Source organism: Mustela erminea, chromosome 5, assembly GCF_009829155.1.
Source record: "Mustela erminea isolate mMusErm1 chromosome 5, mMusErm1.Pri, whole genome shotgun sequence".
NCBI classification, from domain to species: Eukaryota; Metazoa; Chordata; class Mammalia; order Carnivora; family Mustelidae; genus Mustela; species Mustela erminea.
The window spans coordinates 20,278,675-20,295,822 of NC_045618.1; the positions used below are offsets into that span (position 1 = coordinate 20,278,675).

Consider the following 17,148-nt stretch of genomic DNA (forward strand, 5'->3'; position numbering starts at 1 on the left):
CTCGGTGCTGTATCACCTAGGAGTCCTCTTCTGTGCACAGACAAACCACAGAGCCTGGCCTTGGGCAACCAGCCAGGAAGGATAAGTCCTGGGTTGAAGGAAAGAAAGCAGAAAAGACTGGGGTAGGACTCCTACCCCACAGACTCCTTTCCCAGAGTAGCCAGAACCCAGATGCCTCCCAGCATAATGGGCAGAACGTTAAGATGCTGGAGAATGGCCTTGGTTTCCATTATCCCTGTTTGTTTTCATTAACATGTCCTTTCTGCTTCACTTCTCCACCTCCTTCCCTTTCCATCCTTGGATCTGGACCTCCACCCCTCACCTGCTCTGAGGGGCCCCACTATACCTTAAACATTGAAGCATACAGCCCTCTTTAGCCATGTGATGGTGATTCAAATGCAGTGGAGGGCAGTCTCTCCAAATTCAAGTGCACTCTAGGCTGCCTCCATTTACACCACATTGCCTGATTCTTTAAAGTTCAATTCCTCCCCTTTCCATTATAGGTATATCTTCTGTAAAAAGTGCAGCTTGCCCCAACCCTTTCAAGAGTTACAAAGTATCATGTCTGCAGTGGCCTGGGAGGGGTGGAGATGAGCCCATGGGGACCACTGTGAGGTGCCAAAGAATTTGGGGACAAGGTCAGAAAACTATCATCTCCTGGAAATACAGCCAGGTTAAAACAAATGCATCATGGCTGGATTTGGCCAACTGTAAAATTAATTCCCCCTCCTACAAAAAGCCAGCCTCCCTCCCTAGAGACAGGAAGGGAGGCACCTCCCCAGCGTGTGGCCCAAAGCAAGTCACTTTACCTCTATGAGCCTCAGTCCACGAAACAACAGATTTAGGGGAGATGATCTATGACTTTATCACATAAAACAAAATTCACTAATATGTCCCGTCCCCACTGAGTCCAAGTATCCTTAAAGTTGGGCCATGTGTGAACAGGCATTTTCTGTGGTCGGTCCTTTTTAACAAGGTGGTGTTTTGTCCTGAGGACTCTGTGAAGAGCTTCTCAGACTGCCACTATCCTCCGCAGCCCCAGGACCGGCTGGCCCAGCCACTACTAGGAGGGGACATGAGCTCTGAGGCTGCCTGGTTGGCTTCTCCTACTTAGTGTCCCTTGGGAATAAAAGGAAGTTATTCCTGATTTGGTCCCAAACATGTTCGACCCTAGCTCTCAGCAGGGGGAAAAAGCTCCAGGGGGCTAAAATAGTACCTTGCACCAGAAGTACTTAGCAATTGCTGGTTTTGATTCAATGCCTGTCACATGGGGGAAGTTGAACCCTTACCAATGTTCTGCCCTAGTCCTGGTTACTGTCTCCCGAACACACTCGCTCATTACTTTGTTGCCTCGCACTGACAACTCCGGTTGATTCATGCTCATCGTGGGCAGCTGTTGGGTTCTGTGGCTACCCCCGCCTTCTGAGAGCTACCCGGTGTTCCCCTCCTCTGGCTGGAAAGCTCCCTGCAGCCGTGTCCTGCTAGATCAGCTGTTCCTGTGGCCACAGCAGATGGGCCTGGATGAACACTGAAGCGAAGCAGGAGAATCGGGGCTAAGAAGCAGATTCAGAAAGCTTGCCTAGAAAACTTGATTTGTACCAGTTTTGCTTGGGAGATGTTGGTGGTCTTGTCATTTGTCCTATCATCTGGAGAGGCGAGGAGGACAGGCTACAGTGCAATGAGAGTCCAGGTCACAGTTAATGCGTTCCAGGGGTCCCAAGGTCTAGCAGCACCATTCCTGAAACTCTGAGTCAACCCTGGATTTTTTTTTAAATTATTATTTAATAGAGAGCACAAGCAGGGGGAATGGGAGAGGGAGAAGCAAGCTCCCTGCTGAGCAGGGAGCCCGATGTGGGACTCAATCCGAGGACGCTGGGATCATGACCTGAGCTGAAGGCAGATGCTTAACCGACTGAGCCACCCAGGTGTCCCCAACCCTGGATCCCTAAAACAGGGCCCCTCACCCACTTTTGTTTTTCCATAAGTCAGTTCTAGTTGGTGTATTCCCTTTATGTGTAGCCATAAAGGCTGCAAATAGACACCAAAAATTTGTGGGGTTCCCAGTAAGTACAAGCTTCTGAGCTCAAAGGGAGGCCATGGTAAAAATCCCATGTAGCGCAAAACCCGCGGGTACAGGGATTTCGGTCACTGTGCAAAAGACAAGCTGTGACCTAATTAAGTCCCACTTGACAGCTATAGATGAAGAAGCACGTGGTCCAGGCTGCGGAGGGCGCCCCCTTGACAGGCGGTGGGCATGGCTAAGTTCAGCCCCTAGAACCCAACCAGGGTTCTGTGGCCCGAAGAAGGTCATTTACCAAAGGACACCCTGGGCCTGGAATTCGCTCAAGCCGGAAGACTTTCTGCTTAGTGACATCAAAGAGGTCCCAGACCATAAATAAAGCAGTTTCACAAATCAGTCAACCCCCACGTTTCATTCTTGTGCTTGGAAAGAAATACGGACTTCGTGGTCATGGGATGTTAACTCTTTTATTAACTTAGGGTTAACACTGTATTTGCTTTGTGGATTTCTCTTTTGAAGTTGTGGATTCAATAAACAACAGCTGGGTTCCCCCAGCTCCTAGGGGACAAGGCAAATGCATTACAGTCCAAGAGGGGAGCAGGACCAAATGGAGAACGAGCTTGAAAAAATTTAAGGCAAATGTCACTCCCATATTAAAGGGAATTGATCAAGCAGATATGCATTTCAATGAAAATATATGAAATATTTGTCAAAATAATTAACTCAGTAAAAATTAGAACATGTAGCTTATAAAATGCCTACACAGGTTTGGCAGAAATAAATCCAACCGTGTCATTAGGCTCATAGTACACACAGACACAGGAGCGACCGCCTTCAGAACAAGTCTCCCGGCAAGCAGAGGCCAAGTGTATTTCAAAAAAGCAATTCCACGAAATGGGCAGTGATAAGATTAACGACTCATGGGCTGGGTTTCCATTTTGGTAAGAGGAATTGCGTGAGTCACTGGGGCTCCTTGTGGCTGGCCCCCAGGATGCCTCCCGGGAACCGTCCTCAGGAGGCTCTGCGTCAGGGAGAGGTGATCACTCAGAGTACGAGACTCCTGGAGACATGACAGGACGTGGTGACGAGGGGCACTCGGCTCACCTATAGGACAGTGCGGTGGAGAGAGGAAGGGTCTTCCCATCCAGATTTGGAATAGGACATTCGCGGCAGTTCCAGAAGTAGCTGACTATGGAGAAACAGATGCTCCATCCCCAGTGGTCATGTATTTCACGGCCCCGTGTCTATTCTATTTACAGTCTGACCGGACTGTCCCCAGACGGCTTTGTGGCAGGTGGGGGAGCAGGCACGTGCTCGGCTGGGCACCCCGCACAGGGAGACGGGCCCAGGGCCTGGCAGGCGAGATTCACTGAGGCTGCAGGGAGCATGGGGAGAAGAGTGATGGGTGAAGCCAAGCATCTTGCCTTTCTGCTTTGGTCTTGAAGTTTCAGTAAACTTATGGTCCCAGAAGCCGCTCCAAAGCTGGAGCTGTGGGTTTCCAGAATTCCTGCTGTTCCCGCTTGGGGTTTGCCAGAAGAACGGAGCCAGCAAGCAGAGTTGGAGAGGCACACCTCCTGGAGGCCCACCGCCCATGGGGGCCGGGTGCTCAGAGATGCTGCAGAAGGACCTTGCTCCTAGGGAGATAAAGCTGTTGGACGTGGGGCACCCCTGCAACAGGCCTGGGCTGACAGTGTGGAGAAAAGGCGGATGGACGGATAGACAAGAGGGGCCCCGCCCTCTGCGGTTGGCTGGGGTGCCCCTACCCAGCCAGGAGGCACGTGCGGCAGCAGAACTGAATGAACAGCTTCCGTTCGCAGAGCCGGTTGGACTTCACCATCTCACAGAACGTCTCATCGGCTGGGGTCCCACCAGGAAAGAGAAAGGGGGGACATGTCAGACTTCGGGGCCTGTTAAAATGGTTCCAACCATCCCCTTTCCCTGGCTTCATGATGGGCTGGGAGGGGACAGGGGTCACAGAGGAAGTGGGGGCAGCAGCCAGAGTGGTCCTCACTGTCCTCCCGTGACATGTGTAGCCTGAATATGGCAGAGGGGGCACCTAGCTCACAGGGGTTCATGCGGGTATAGACAAATGGGGGGCTCGAGATTGCAAGGAAGGTGGATAGGGCTGCACCAGCTGGGCCTCAGGGTTCCTGTGCCTCTGTCTTTCCAGATTAAGTGCAGTGGTGGGAAATTTAGTAGGAAGACTCTGGGGGTGGGATGGGGGTGGGGTAGGAGGACAGGCCTGGAAGGGACAGGCAGGGAAGCTCTCCCGTGTCCTGGGAGCACTCCAAACCAAATGAGATAGGAAGGAGAGAGCTGTCAAGGCTAATGGAAAGGGGAAGGAGAAGAGGGAGGGAAGCCAGCCCATTCCAGCTGGCTGCTCACTTTTGGAGTTGCCTGGTCACTGACAGGACCTGGAAGACCCTCCTGTGACCACTTCACTTTCTCGGGTTGGAACTATAACCTGAATGGGTATCATCCTAAAGAGGGAGCTTCCTAGCCTTTGAAAGCCTACAATTCTGCAAACCAAAGAAATGACCAAACACCAAGGCAAGGAGGCCACAGTGAGATCTGCAGGACATTCTGGGTCTGTGCTCAGCCAGGGCGGGGCCAGGGATGGCTCCATGGGACCGCTAGGTTCCTCTCTTGTAAGCCAGTTCATAGCGCCCAGAGCTGGCCCTCACTGTTCCTCCCGGTGACCAGCTGAGCATGGAATCTTCTCTGCCACACCATGTCTCCAGGCCAGAGTTCTCTGCCTGGAATCCCCAAACTGGACTCTGGGCTCCCCCAGAGTTTATGTCTTCATGGCCCTCCCTGGTCTCCAGGGGACCTCGAGAACCAGGGATCTCCCACAGCTCAGACGCAGGGCTTCCCTGTGGGATGTGCGGGCCTCGACACTGGGCTCTGAGGCTGAGACCCTCTGGGCCCCCTGGCTTGGAGCCCCGAGATCAGGCCTCTCCTAAGAGAACTCACCACACTAAGGCCACCGGGGCTCACCACACGAGAGTGGGAACGGTACAAGCACAAAATCAGTTTTAAGAGTCACCCAACAAACAGAGCAGCAGTAGCCTGTGGCCAGGATGCCTCATTGATCAATGACAGAGGCGTAAAGGGATGTGAGAATGAGAGGGGTCCCTGATGGTCACCCAAAGGGATGGCCCGCCCACCCTTCAGAAGGGCTGCTGTGCCTGCATCTCCTTTTCCTTTCTCTTTTGGCCACAAGCCACGAGCTGGGCTCCCCCAAGGGCAGCCCCGTGGGTGCTCACCGTTGCTGCATGTGTGGTTGGTGATGCACGTGTTGCCCAGCAGTGTGAAGCCTGTCTTACACCTGCTGCAGTTCCTGCTGGAGCCTTCGCAGCTCAGGCAGCTCTCATCACACCTGCAGGAGGAAACAGGTTCATTCTGCTGCGTGGGAAGGGGCCCGGGCGCTGCACGCACCCCTCCCAGAGCCCCCCTACCCTCTTGCCTGCCCTGCAACTGTGACGGCCTGAAACACCAGACAAGCGTCTGCACATTCCTCCACCCACCTGATTGCACTATCGCCCTGAGGACGGGTGAAGACGGTCATGGCCAGTGGGCAGAAGCCTGCCGGGGGCTGATGGGCCCAGGCCCCAGTGGCTCACGGATTCCCTGTGGCTCACCTGGACACTTTCTTGGACACTGTGGCACCTGCCCCACAGCTGGCTCCTCAAGCAACATTAGCACACGCACCCCTGGGAGCTGCCCAGCTCTGAGCTATAGCGTTGGCACTCCAGGACGGGGATGTGGCAAACCCAATCCCAGAGCAGGCCTGGGGGACTGCTGCAGACCAGGAGGCTGAGCGGTCTTCACGGCGGGTGGGCAGGGTGTGGGTCTTGCAGTTCTTGCCCAAGACGGGACCCGGGGTTCTTTCTACTGCAGAGTACCGTGACCCCGTGAGCGGGGTGGCACGCAGCAGCTCGCAGGCCATATCCAGCAGTTGTACTGGAACAGTCATTTGCTCATCTATAGATCACTGTGGCTGCTCTGCGGGGTTAGAACTGAATAGCTGGGAAGGAGAGACCACAGGGCCTGTCAAGCCCGAACTACCCACCACCAGGCCCTCTAAAAGAAGGAGAAAGAGCTCGCCATCCCCGCCCCAGGGCCACACCGACTGCCTTTTCTGAGTCCAGCTCCTGGTGCCCGGATCTCACCAGGCTCCCGTCGCCCTCCTTCTCAGCGGATTCCCACCGCAAGTGGAACCGCCCTGGAGGCGGAGCTCAGGCGGGGTGGGCGGGGCATGCGGCGTTCAGGCGGAGTGGGCGGGGCATGTGGAGCGGGAGCCCAGCTCCGAGGACTCTGGCCTTTGCCCCGTGTGGGCAGTTCTTTGCTGAGGACTCATACCACCTGCCCCGTCAACAGCTAGACGCCATCAACAACCTGGGGGCGGTTGATGGCCTCTCCCCGAAGCGGCCTTCCGCTGGACAACCAGGGGTGTAGGGCGGGGCCTGCTGCGTGGGACCCCGTTTCTACGCACTTGGGGAAGCCGCTAGGGTCTGGCCCCGGTCGTGCGCACCTTGGGGGTGGCTCAGCCACACACCCCGACACCACAGCCCAAGGGATGACTTCCCCCGGGGATCCCTGCTTCTTTTAGTTCTGGTCCTAAGGGCCCCCAACCAGCCCCTTAGGACCAGAACTAGGGCCTCTCCTCACTGCTCAGCGAGAGGTCAGTGGTCTCAAAGGCTTGGGGTCAGCACTCCCAGGCGGTGGCTGAGGGCTGCTTCAACGGAACAGGGAGTGGGGCAGGCTAAGGTAGAGAACCACCTGCCAGCCCCCAGTGGGAATGCAGGTGTGTCCCTCTTCTAGGACTGTGTAACAGACTCGGACAAACCCGGCAGCTGAACACAACACCATTCAGCACCTCCCAGTCCCGCGGGCAGAGAATCCTGGGCAGGTTCTGAGCAGCTCCCTGCTTGGGGTCTCACAAGGCCCAGGTCAAGGAGTGGGCTAGATTGGGCTTGGCTGTAGAGGCCCCAGCTCAGGGGAAGAATCCAGCATCATGCTGTTCCCAGGGAAGGATGATGTCCCTCCAGGGACCCCTCAATGACCCCCTCAACCAACGGCCTTGGGGGCGCCTGGGTGGCTCAGTGGGTTAAGCCTCTGCCTTTGGCTCAGGTCATGATCTCAGGGTCCTGGGATCGAGCCCCACATTTGGCTCTCTGCTCAGTGGGGAGCCTGCTCCCTGCCCCCATGCCTGCCTCTCTGCCTACTTGTGATTTCTCTCTCTGTCAAAATAAATAAATAAATAAGGTCTTAAAAAACCAAAACCAAAACCAAAACCAAAGGCCTTGAGGCCCCTGCTTCTCTGAAACACCCTCTTGGCCTCCTTTCTGCCCCACAGGCAGTCCTCTTAGGCAGGGGAACTTCCAAGCACCTCTGATTCTGTCACTTTCTATGGTACCTACGTCCCCCATAGACACCACGGCAACTTTGTCTTGTGAGACTCCGGAAGTGGGCCTGCGCACTGTAGCCCTCTTCCCTTCCTCCCCGCAACAATGCAGGGGCCACGTCCTCTTCTCTCCTTTCGCCTTTAGGCTGTACCCAGTGAGTGTCAGACATGGAGTCTTGTCGCGCTTCAGTCTGAGCACAGAACAAAGCAGAAGGCAGGCATGGTCTCTGCCCCGCTGGTCACCCAGGAGGGGTGGAGGGAGCAGAGGACAGTGGGGAGGCCTGGGGGCATGATAGGCCAGCTACCCCTCAGGCAGGCACCCCAGCGAATTGCTGTCTTTGGAGAGGTCCTTGCTTGCACTTCTGGGTCCTCTTACTACGCCTTGTGGGTGTCCAGCCCCTCCTCTGAGATCATCATGGACTGTTCTCCACTTTGTGCCTCGCTTCGTGGGTCTTCTTGGCCTCTTGGCTGCCAAGCCAGCAGGCCTGAGTCCTGGCCTGGCTTTCCCACAGAGTAGCCAGGGCCCACCAGCCGGGGCTAGGCCCGGCACCTTGCAGCACCCTGGGGCCTGCAGGAGGCCAAATCCTAAAAGTTGCTGGCGCCTGAGTGGGGAGACGCCCTGCATAACCCAGCAGACCAAGACTGCTCTTCCTTCAGGAGGAATCCAAGCAGAAGGGGTGTTTGGAGCCACGGCACTCTGAAGACAGACGATTCCTGAAAGGCCGGCATTTCACCCCCTCAGCACCTTGTGTGGGGCTTCCCCTGGGGGTGTATCTCCAAGATCTGCTGTATGAGCCCCAATACTGGACTCTCTTCTGGGGCTGAAAGCTTTCCCTCCTGTGGAGGTGAGCACCCAGATGCTGCTGTCTTCTGATGTCAAGGAGGGGCTCAGGGTGGGGGGGCTCCCTAATTCTTGCCTCCTGGGCTGGGGAGGCCATAGTTTCTGGGTGCCCCGTGGGGTGTGGGTGGCCACGGTCATGGGGATGCCCAGCATCCTGTGGGATCCTGGGCGTCTGACAAATGGAAGTGATTATCACTGTTTAATTCCACATTCTCCCTGGGCTGCCATACTTAGTGTAATTATCGTTGAACCAGCGGGCTGGTTAAAATGAAAGGTTTACTTCAGACACCCGTGCTGAGGATGCTACGCAGGACTCAGCAAGGATGGGTGAAGGTGGCAAGATTCCTATTTCAAACCAGCTCAAACGAGCGGGCTGACCCCTATCTAGATACATAATCCCTCGGGAACTTCTACTGGGAGTCCAAAAAGCACAAGGACTTTGTAGTCTCTCATTGGGTGACTGTAGGTTCTTTTGTTTATTTGCTTTTTTTTGTTTTGTTTTTGGTTTTTTAAAAAGATTTTATTCACTTATTTGACAGAGAGAGAGAAAGCACAAGCAGGGGGAGCAGCATGCAGAGGCAGAAGGAGAAGCAGACTTCCTGCCTAGCAGAGAAGACAATTCAGGGCTCAATCCCAGGATCCCAGGACCCTGACCTGATCCAAAGGCAGATGCTTAACTGACTGAGCTACCCAGGTGCCCTGCTTGTTTTTGTTTTAAGAAAATACATTAGAACCCAGAGCAGTTCTCAAACACAGCCCGGGGAGCCAATTCCATTGTGGGTTCCCAGCTGTGAGCTGAAAGACAGGGCAAGGTCTCCTCAGACAAGCTGTACTATGTGTCTCCAGGGCTCCCTAGTTTTGAGTTTATTTCAGAAGGAAAGCCCCTCCCCCACCCCCACCATCATTATCATCAAGGCCACCTTGCAACATCTCATTATTGCTCTCATCCTGAACAAGACAGGCTGCCCTGACTGTCTGGGAATCTAGCTTATAAAGTCCTGAGGAAAAGGCAATAACTATTCAGCAAGACAAGAGGACACCCAAGAAATGGCTGCTTCTTCCACTGCTCATGTCCAATGAGAAAGGTAAGGAACACTACAGGGCTAGAAGCCATCAAACAAGAACGGTGCACTACACAGACACACGTAAAAAGGAGAGGGAGTTACAATCTACATTCACTGACTGCGTAGGGGATGGCTTTAGAATGAGGACATGGTCTGGACCTAAATTTTCTCTATCTAATGTAAAATGAAAAAAAAAAATCCACAAACGAAGCCCAACCCATGGTTTCCTTAATTACCACCAGTGTGAATGCATCTGGGGCTGTAACACAGGAGGAGCTCCCGTGGGGGTTGCCAAGGCGGCATGAGTATCGGCAGACAGGCACCTTGTTACTCTGCCTCGTGCCCTGACCCAGCAACAGAGCTCCAGGCACTCAAAATTCATTAAATGAACAAAGGAATGAAAGCCACCAATAAACTTGTGACCTTAGCAATCACCAACTACAGGGGTCCCTCCACTCTAAATGGGTTCTGGTACCCCCACCGTACCTACAGCTCCCTCTGCAGTGATGTGATGTGGCACCCTCCCCCAGCCCCAGGGAAGCGCCCTTTGCTGGCACAGGGAACCACCATTCCCCGGCAATCTTTTTTTTATGTTTATTTTTTAAAGATTTATTTATTTATTTTTAAAGATTTATTTATTTCAGAGACTGAAAGAGAGAGCACACAAGCAGGGGGAGAGGCAGGCAGAGGCAGAGAGAGAAGCAGGCTCCCTGCTGAGCAGGGAGCCTGATGTGGAACTCGTTCCCAGGACTCTGGGATCATGACCTGAGCCAAAGGCAGATGCCTAACTGACTGAGCCACCCAGGAGCCCCTACATTTATTTATTTATTTGAGAGAAGAGAAAGGGCAGGGGGAGGGGCAAAGGGAGAGGGAGAGAGAGACTCTCAAGCAGACTCTTTGCTGAGTGTGGAGCCCAATGGGGGGGCTTGATCTCACAAACTTGAGATCACGACCTGAGTCAAAGTCTAGAGTGGGGTGCTTAAGCAACTGAGCCACCCAGGAGCCCCACTCATTCCCCAGCAATCCTGGTCTGAACCAGGAAGACCATCTGAAAGGACTGCGTACCTTCGGCACACTTTATGGGGCAAGCCCAGCATCTCCTCTGGGTAGAAGCCTTCGCCACAGGCTGGCACACATTTCCAGTCTTGGAAGTGGAAGTTTGCCGCACAGTGAATACATTCTTCTCTGCTGGGCCCTGGTAGGGGTACGGGACAGAAGCAGATGTCAGGGACGGCCTGCCCATGACCATGTTCCGGGTCTAGCACGGTGCCCTGGGGACCTGGGGAATGGTCCAGATGGCCCACGTCCACCACCGCAGGTAGGGTTCCCAGCTGCTCACTTTCTGCCTGCCCCAGGCCATCCTCGCCCACATCCCCATTTCACAGGGAGGGACGTGGAGGCATGAGCTAGGCTCAGCATAATTCCCACCATCTGGGCCATATCTGATGGCCCTGACTCCAAATGTTTCCTTGCCAAGAGCCCTTGGTCTTGCTTCTTTTTGCTGGTGGCAGCCCTGTATAGTTAGGAGCACTTAAAGTGTGTCTGTACCAAACAGAGACCTACTGCAAGTGCGGAATCCATAACACACTGGATTCCAAATGCTTCGCATAACAACGGCATGAAAAAGTGCTGATTTTTTATGTTCATTATTTGTTGAAATGATAATATCTTAGGGACACTGGGTTAAATAAGATACGCTATTAGCCTTACTTCTGCCTGTTTTTCTAGAAAATGTAACACCGTATCAGTGGCTCACATTGGTGGCACGCCTATTTCTCTGGGATGGATGACTGTGTGGAAGTGGGAAAAGTGAAGGAGGAGATTTTGGTGGGATGGTGTAGACAGGCAGTCGGTGTGGACCACCAGGCCATTTTTGACCACAGAGAGCAAACAACTAAGGGCTTACAGAGTAGGGAGTGGCAACCCCAGGAGACCAAAGCTCAGAAGGATGGACCAAGAGTCCAGAGGGAGAACCTGCAGCTCAACCCGAGCAGACTCATCAGCCTGTGGCAGATGTTGGTCCAGAATGAAGAAATTGCTATCTGTCTATCCGTCTGTCAGTCACTCATTTAACAACCAGTAAGTTCTGGAGTCTACTCTGTGCCAAATGTCGCTGAGGAGCCCCTGATGGGGTGTCAGAGGCAGTGAGGTGGTCCCTGGCTGATAGCTTACGGGGTTGAACATGGGGAGGAAGTAATCTTAGATGCTTCTGGTGATCATAGTCCCTTGTTAAACTTCCTCCTCTAATTCCACTGTGTTCTTTGGTCGAGGCCTGGCAGCTAAGGCAGTGACCTCTGGCTCTCTTCCTGGAGTGGTTCCTGGACTTAGAAGGGCCCTCTTGGCTGTGTCAAGAGAAGACCCCCATAGAGACAGGGGTCTGCCACATGGTCCCACTGGCCCCAAGTTTCAGTGCTCTGGCAGCTGGTTTCATCACTTAGAACCACAGCTTTCCGCCTGGAAGGGAATTCTGAGCTCATCCAGCATTGAGAGTAGGATGCAGAAGCAGGAGCCTTTGGTGGGGGAGGGGGGTTCCCATAATGAACACCACCCACCCACCCACAGTGTCCACATGGGATATCCTCCTTCCTTCACCACAATGCCCTGCAGACGTGTAGGGTTTCTGTCCAGTTACATTATGTCATTCTAGATGGAAGACTGCTCCTGCACTCTGCCTCCCCCCCGCCCCCGCCATCACTTATCTTTAGGGAGCATCTGGCATTGGCCATTTGGCCCTTGGAAGCCCAGCGCCTCAGGAGATGCGTGGTCCCTATGGCTGTCCCTGCTGGGGCCTCCCCCGCTGAACACTGTTACCCACATTCTCTTGTCTTAGTCATTAGGGTCCTTGATGCCTAAGGAGCTTCTGTGGTGGGAGAGAACACTCGTTTGTGTTTGTGTAGTTGTCCTTGACCAACAGGGTTTGGGGCACCAACCCCCTGTGATGTCAAAAATCTGCATATAACTTTGGATTCCCCCAAAACTTAACTACTAAGTGCCTACTATTGGCCAGAAGCCTTTCTGATAACATAAATAATTACCACATACTGTGTACATTATACATATTATATACCACATTCTTAGAATAAATTTAGCTACACAAGGAAAATGTTACTAAGAAAATCATAAGGAGGGGCGCCTGGGTGGCTCAGTGGGTTAAGCCTCTGCCTTCAGCTCTTCATCTCAGGTCGTGATCTCAGGGTCCTGGAATCGAGCCCCACATCGGGCTCTCTGCTCAGTGGGGAGCCTGCTTCCCCCTCTCTCTCTCTCTGCCTGCCTCTCTGCCTAGTTGTGATATCTCTCTGTCAAATAAATAAATAAAATCCTTTAAAAAAAATAAGGAAGAGAAAATATATTTACTCTACTGTATGTATTGAAAAAAAAAATCAGTGTCTACGTGGACCCATGCAGGTCAAACTCACATTGTTCAAGGGTCAATGGTATTTATTTATTTATTTTTAAAGATTTATTTATTTGAGAGAGAGAGAGAGAGAGAGCCTGAAAGGGGAGAAGGTCAGAAGGAGAAGGAGACTCCCCATGGAGCTGGGAGCCTGACATGGGACTCCGGGATCGTGACCTGAGCCGAAGGCAGTCGCCCAACCAACTGAGCCACCCAGGTGCCCCACAGGTCAATTGTATTTAGATAAAAGTTCAATTTACTAAACTTCAAAGGGAATGAAGCACACTCAGAGGGGGAAGAGGAAGTAGTTCTGGCGATGGATGGTGGAGAGGAACGAAGTGAATGTACTTAGTATCATGGAAGCACACACTTAAAAACAGTTAAGATGGCAAACCTGATAAGGATAGCTTGCCGCAATGATAAAAAAGCTGATTAAACACCAATTTTCAGGACTGACCATTTTCACAATTACCACAATCTATGAACTTTAGAACCCAAAGTCTCTTAAGGATTCTATGCAGTCACAAGTCTCTGCAGGTTTCAGACACTTGAAAAGCACCCCCAGATCCTCACCCTAAGATGGGGTTTGCTTACTCGGGACCCAATATATCATTTGTGCGGTCTACTACAAAGTGAACACGTGGGGTCCTTGTTCCAAACGCAGGTAAAATGTGCCATTAAGGGTATAACATATAACATGCTTTCCTTGCTTCTGCGATCTCTCTCTCCAGCTGTCATGGAGCTGGGATCTACTATTTCATGTCCTTCTCACTTGGGCTTGAGGAAGGGATGCCCATGAGTGGGGGCCGACCCTCACACGGACCTGAGGCACCACCGCTCAACTTGTCATGCATATGCTTTACCAGCTGCGCAGTCCTGACCAATGGACCATGTCCCAACTGGGAACAAGCTGAGCCAGGCACCTCCCTGTCCCCTGGGTCCTCTATAGCAACCCACAGCTGGCAGGCAACCCTAAGGGGTCACTTCCTCTGTACCAGGACTCTCAGTATTTGCACCAGGAATAGGCAAGAGGCTTGTTCAAATGCCCTGGGGCACTGCCAGCCCCGGGTGAAGACAGATGCCACCATGTCCCACCCTGCACTTGTCCCTGACCACAACCCTCCCCATGATCATGCTTAGGCCTCTGTATCAGGGATGGGCAGCAGCGATCACTGAGTTGGGGCAGGGAGGGGAAGGCTAGGTGGGCCAGGGGCCTCCAGGAGGAGGGGAGCTGACAGCTGAGAACAGCAACTTCCAGACACAGACTCACATTTGACAGGGAGCAAAGAAACCTCTAGACCACTCAGAGTAGAGAAGCAGGTCCTCTCCCGAGCAGCTGCCAGGGATTGGATGCATGCATCTTAGGAGCTTAGAAAGAAGCCAGGCAGGCAGGCACATGCAGGTAGAGAGACACCCCCCTCCCACCACCAGACAGCCTTAGCTCTGCACGCCATTGAATTCAATGCCTGAAGGGACAGAGAAGTCACCCTGTTGAGATGAGAGAGACTATGAGCATCTCTACAAAGCTGTTTGCCAACAGGCAGTCTGGGGACGCGGAGAAAGAAAAGTAAATCGAATTATTGAAATCAAAAGCGGTGTAAAGGCACATTTCTGAATTTTATGGATTACGGGTGACTATGAAATTTCAATAAGTGACATCGGCAATGCTCCTTAATCAACCTGGACTAAACGAGGAGACAAAAAAAACAAAGAATAAACATGAGAGCAAAAAAGTAAGAGAGCAAATGGGTAGGAAAAAAAGCTGAACTGCGGGGGTCAGGTGGGGGGTGGAGGATACTTCCACATGCCGAGCTCCCGCTGCTGTGGGGTTGTCCCCGGAGGACACATCCCCTGTAGGCTTTGGGGTGCTGGCCTTGATCATAGCCCAGCTTCTTGTGGCATGTCCACACCTGGAGAGCACAGCTGATGCCCACACGGAGCTCCCGTGGCTGCTGGGGGGTGCGGTGCGGGGTGGGAAGTGGGGGCTGTGCCGCTCCTGCTAAGGGCTGGGTTGGGAGGAGAAGACTTAACCTGAAGTGTATCCGAGCCCACAAACTCATAATGCACTTCAACATCTAGTGCAAATAACTCTGCAACAGAAAACCCCATAAAACGAACCCATTCTCGGCTTTTCTGCATAAAAACAGTGCCTGGGAGACATCTGTGCTATCATCTTTGTGGGGAATTATAATACACATAAAGTTGTTTATAGAAGCCTTTTCCTCTTTGAATAAAATGTTCAAAATAAGAGAAGCTAGGTACCAGGAAGGCAGGCTGTGTTTTGAGAAGGCTTCCTTCCCTTTCTGCCCCCTCTTCTCTGAAGCTAAATTTATAGCCTTGCCTTTCTGAGGGGAGGGCCGGGCCCCAGGCAAAGAGCAGTTCCTGAGGACTTAGCATCCCTCCCCGGTCCCCAGAGCATCCACAGCCCGGCTGGGCTTCTCATGCTGGGAGATCCAGGCTGGCTCACTCAAACTGAGGTCTAACAGGTTTTCTTTATTTTGAATTTTTAAAATAGCAAAGGAAAGGAACAGAACATCAAATTTCCCATAGTAACCATTTCTAAGGGTATGGTTCAGTGGCATGAAATACCGTCCCAACCATCCATCTCCAGAACTCTTTCAACTCCTCCAACTGAAACTCTGTACCCATTAAATACTAATTTCCCCTCTTCTCCCAACCCCATCCTCTGCAAGGGCCCCTGTGATTGAATGTTGCAATACCCAGTGAAGCCCAGGGAGTCTTAGGGTTTTCCTAGCTTCAAGACAGTTCGCCCAGAGTCAGTGACCCATGCTGCAACCATCTGGCATAGCAAAATCGAGGCCCCTCCAGGCCGTGAACTCACCCACACAGGTCTGGCAGGTGTGATGGCATTCTCCACATCTGATTAGCTCAGAATCAAAGTAGGTGCCCGGTTCACAGTCTGGAATGCAGCTGCCCCGTGCAAAGCTGTTGAAAGAAAAAAAAAAAAAGGTGTGTTTTCATATCCCTCCCGAAATTTTTTTAAGATTTTATTTCTTTATTTGACAGATAGAGAGATCACAGGTAGGCAGAGGCAGGCAGAGAGAAAGGAAGAACCAGGCTTCCTGCTGAGCAGGGAGCCCAATGTGATGCGGGGCTGGATTCCAGGACCCTGAGATCATGACCCGGGCCAAAGGCAGCTGCTTAACCATCTGAGCCACCCAGGTGCCCCCCCCTTCCAAAATTCTTATGAAATTACAATCTCTCAATCACCTTTCATGAGAGGAAAGGAAAGTTGCTAAAGCATGGCTCTTTGTGCCGCTTGAGGTTCCAAGCTAATGAAAGCAGGGAAAGAGTGGTCCGAAGCCAGCCAGAGGTCCCCCAGGAAGGGATGCCCCAGACCTGCCCCCCCTCCCTGCCGGAAGCCCCAGGCTCCTTCCCCAAATCCCTGGGGCTGAGTCCCTGGGCTCTCTCTTGGTCTGTGATGGCTCATGAACCAAACTGGAAGCCAAACCTGGAGAGGAGAAAATGAGCTTGTGTGGGTCCCCCCTGGTGGCAGGCTGACTCAGTCTGGCAGGTCCCAGCCCGCCGTGGCAAAGTGTGAGTGCTGATGATGTGTACCTTTGGGTGGTGGTGGCCAGATGGGTTTTGAGAGCCCGACCTACGCCTGCCTCTGCCTTGCTTGAAACCTTCGGTGCCTGGTGAGGATCTGGACATAAAATCCAGTCCTGGGACTGGACAGGCCCCACCTGATACGGTTCCTGCCTCCCTGTCTCACCTCGTCATGCAGCCAAGTGTGTGGATTCTGGAATCGTCTCTCGAGCTGGACTGCCCACTCTGGGACCCTGCCCTGGCCACTTCCTAGCTCTGCCACCACGACCCGGGGTAAGCCAGCATCGCCTGTCCCCTCACCTGTCTCTTCTCCTATGCACTGGGACAAGCTTGGCTTAAATTAGATGAACCAAGGCTCTCGAGACGGCTGTCTGGCACACGGTAGTGTGTCTGCTATGGGGATTTCCTCACTTCGCAAGATTACACTGTGTTGGATGTGCACACTATAAGCTGTGTGCCACCAGGCACAGGGGACAAGGGCTCTGGCATGTTGGCGAGATTCAGAGAATCCTATGTTTCGTGGGGAGAAGCCAAGGGGTCCGGAAGCCTCCCTGCATCCACGGTGGGTGCCCACTCCGGGACTCCAGGGTACCCGAGACTGGCAGTTAAATCAAGTGCTTAGTAACTGATGTCTCCCCTTGAATGCTTCCTGCATTTATCCCTTAAAGAGATGGATGGCCGCGAATCAGCAGCTCGGCGGCTCTCACTGCTTTAACGTGACAGCGATGATTTGAAGCCACAGCTTAAAAGGATATTGGGCAATAAAAGGAAGCTTTCTGTGGATTATGGCTGACGATGTTTTCCGAGTTTGCGTGCCCCTCTGAATGCTTGTCACACCAGGAACCGCTGCTT

General features: G+C 52.9%; 1 protein-coding gene across 2 annotated transcripts in view; it reads right to left on the bottom strand.

Moving 5' to 3' along the window:
* Positions 1 to 2,468: 2,468 nt before the first annotated feature.
* Positions 2,469 to 17,148, bottom strand: part of PCSK6 (proprotein convertase subtilisin/kexin type 6) — a 183,562-nt gene continuing 168,882 nt past the window's right edge. For both annotated transcript variants that reach the window (XM_032342223.1, XM_032342224.1), the window contains 4 exons: positions 15,569 to 15,672; positions 10,398 to 10,527; positions 5,287 to 5,399; positions 2,469 to 3,877 (listed from right to left, as the gene is read on the bottom strand). In XM_032342223.1, coding sequence (XP_032198114.1) covers positions 3,780 to 3,877; positions 5,287 to 5,399; positions 10,398 to 10,527; positions 15,569 to 15,672 — 445 coding nt within the window. In that variant the 3' untranslated portion in view covers positions 2,469 to 3,779. The remainder of the gene's footprint in view (positions 3,878 to 5,286; positions 5,400 to 10,397; positions 10,528 to 15,568; positions 15,673 to 17,148) is intronic.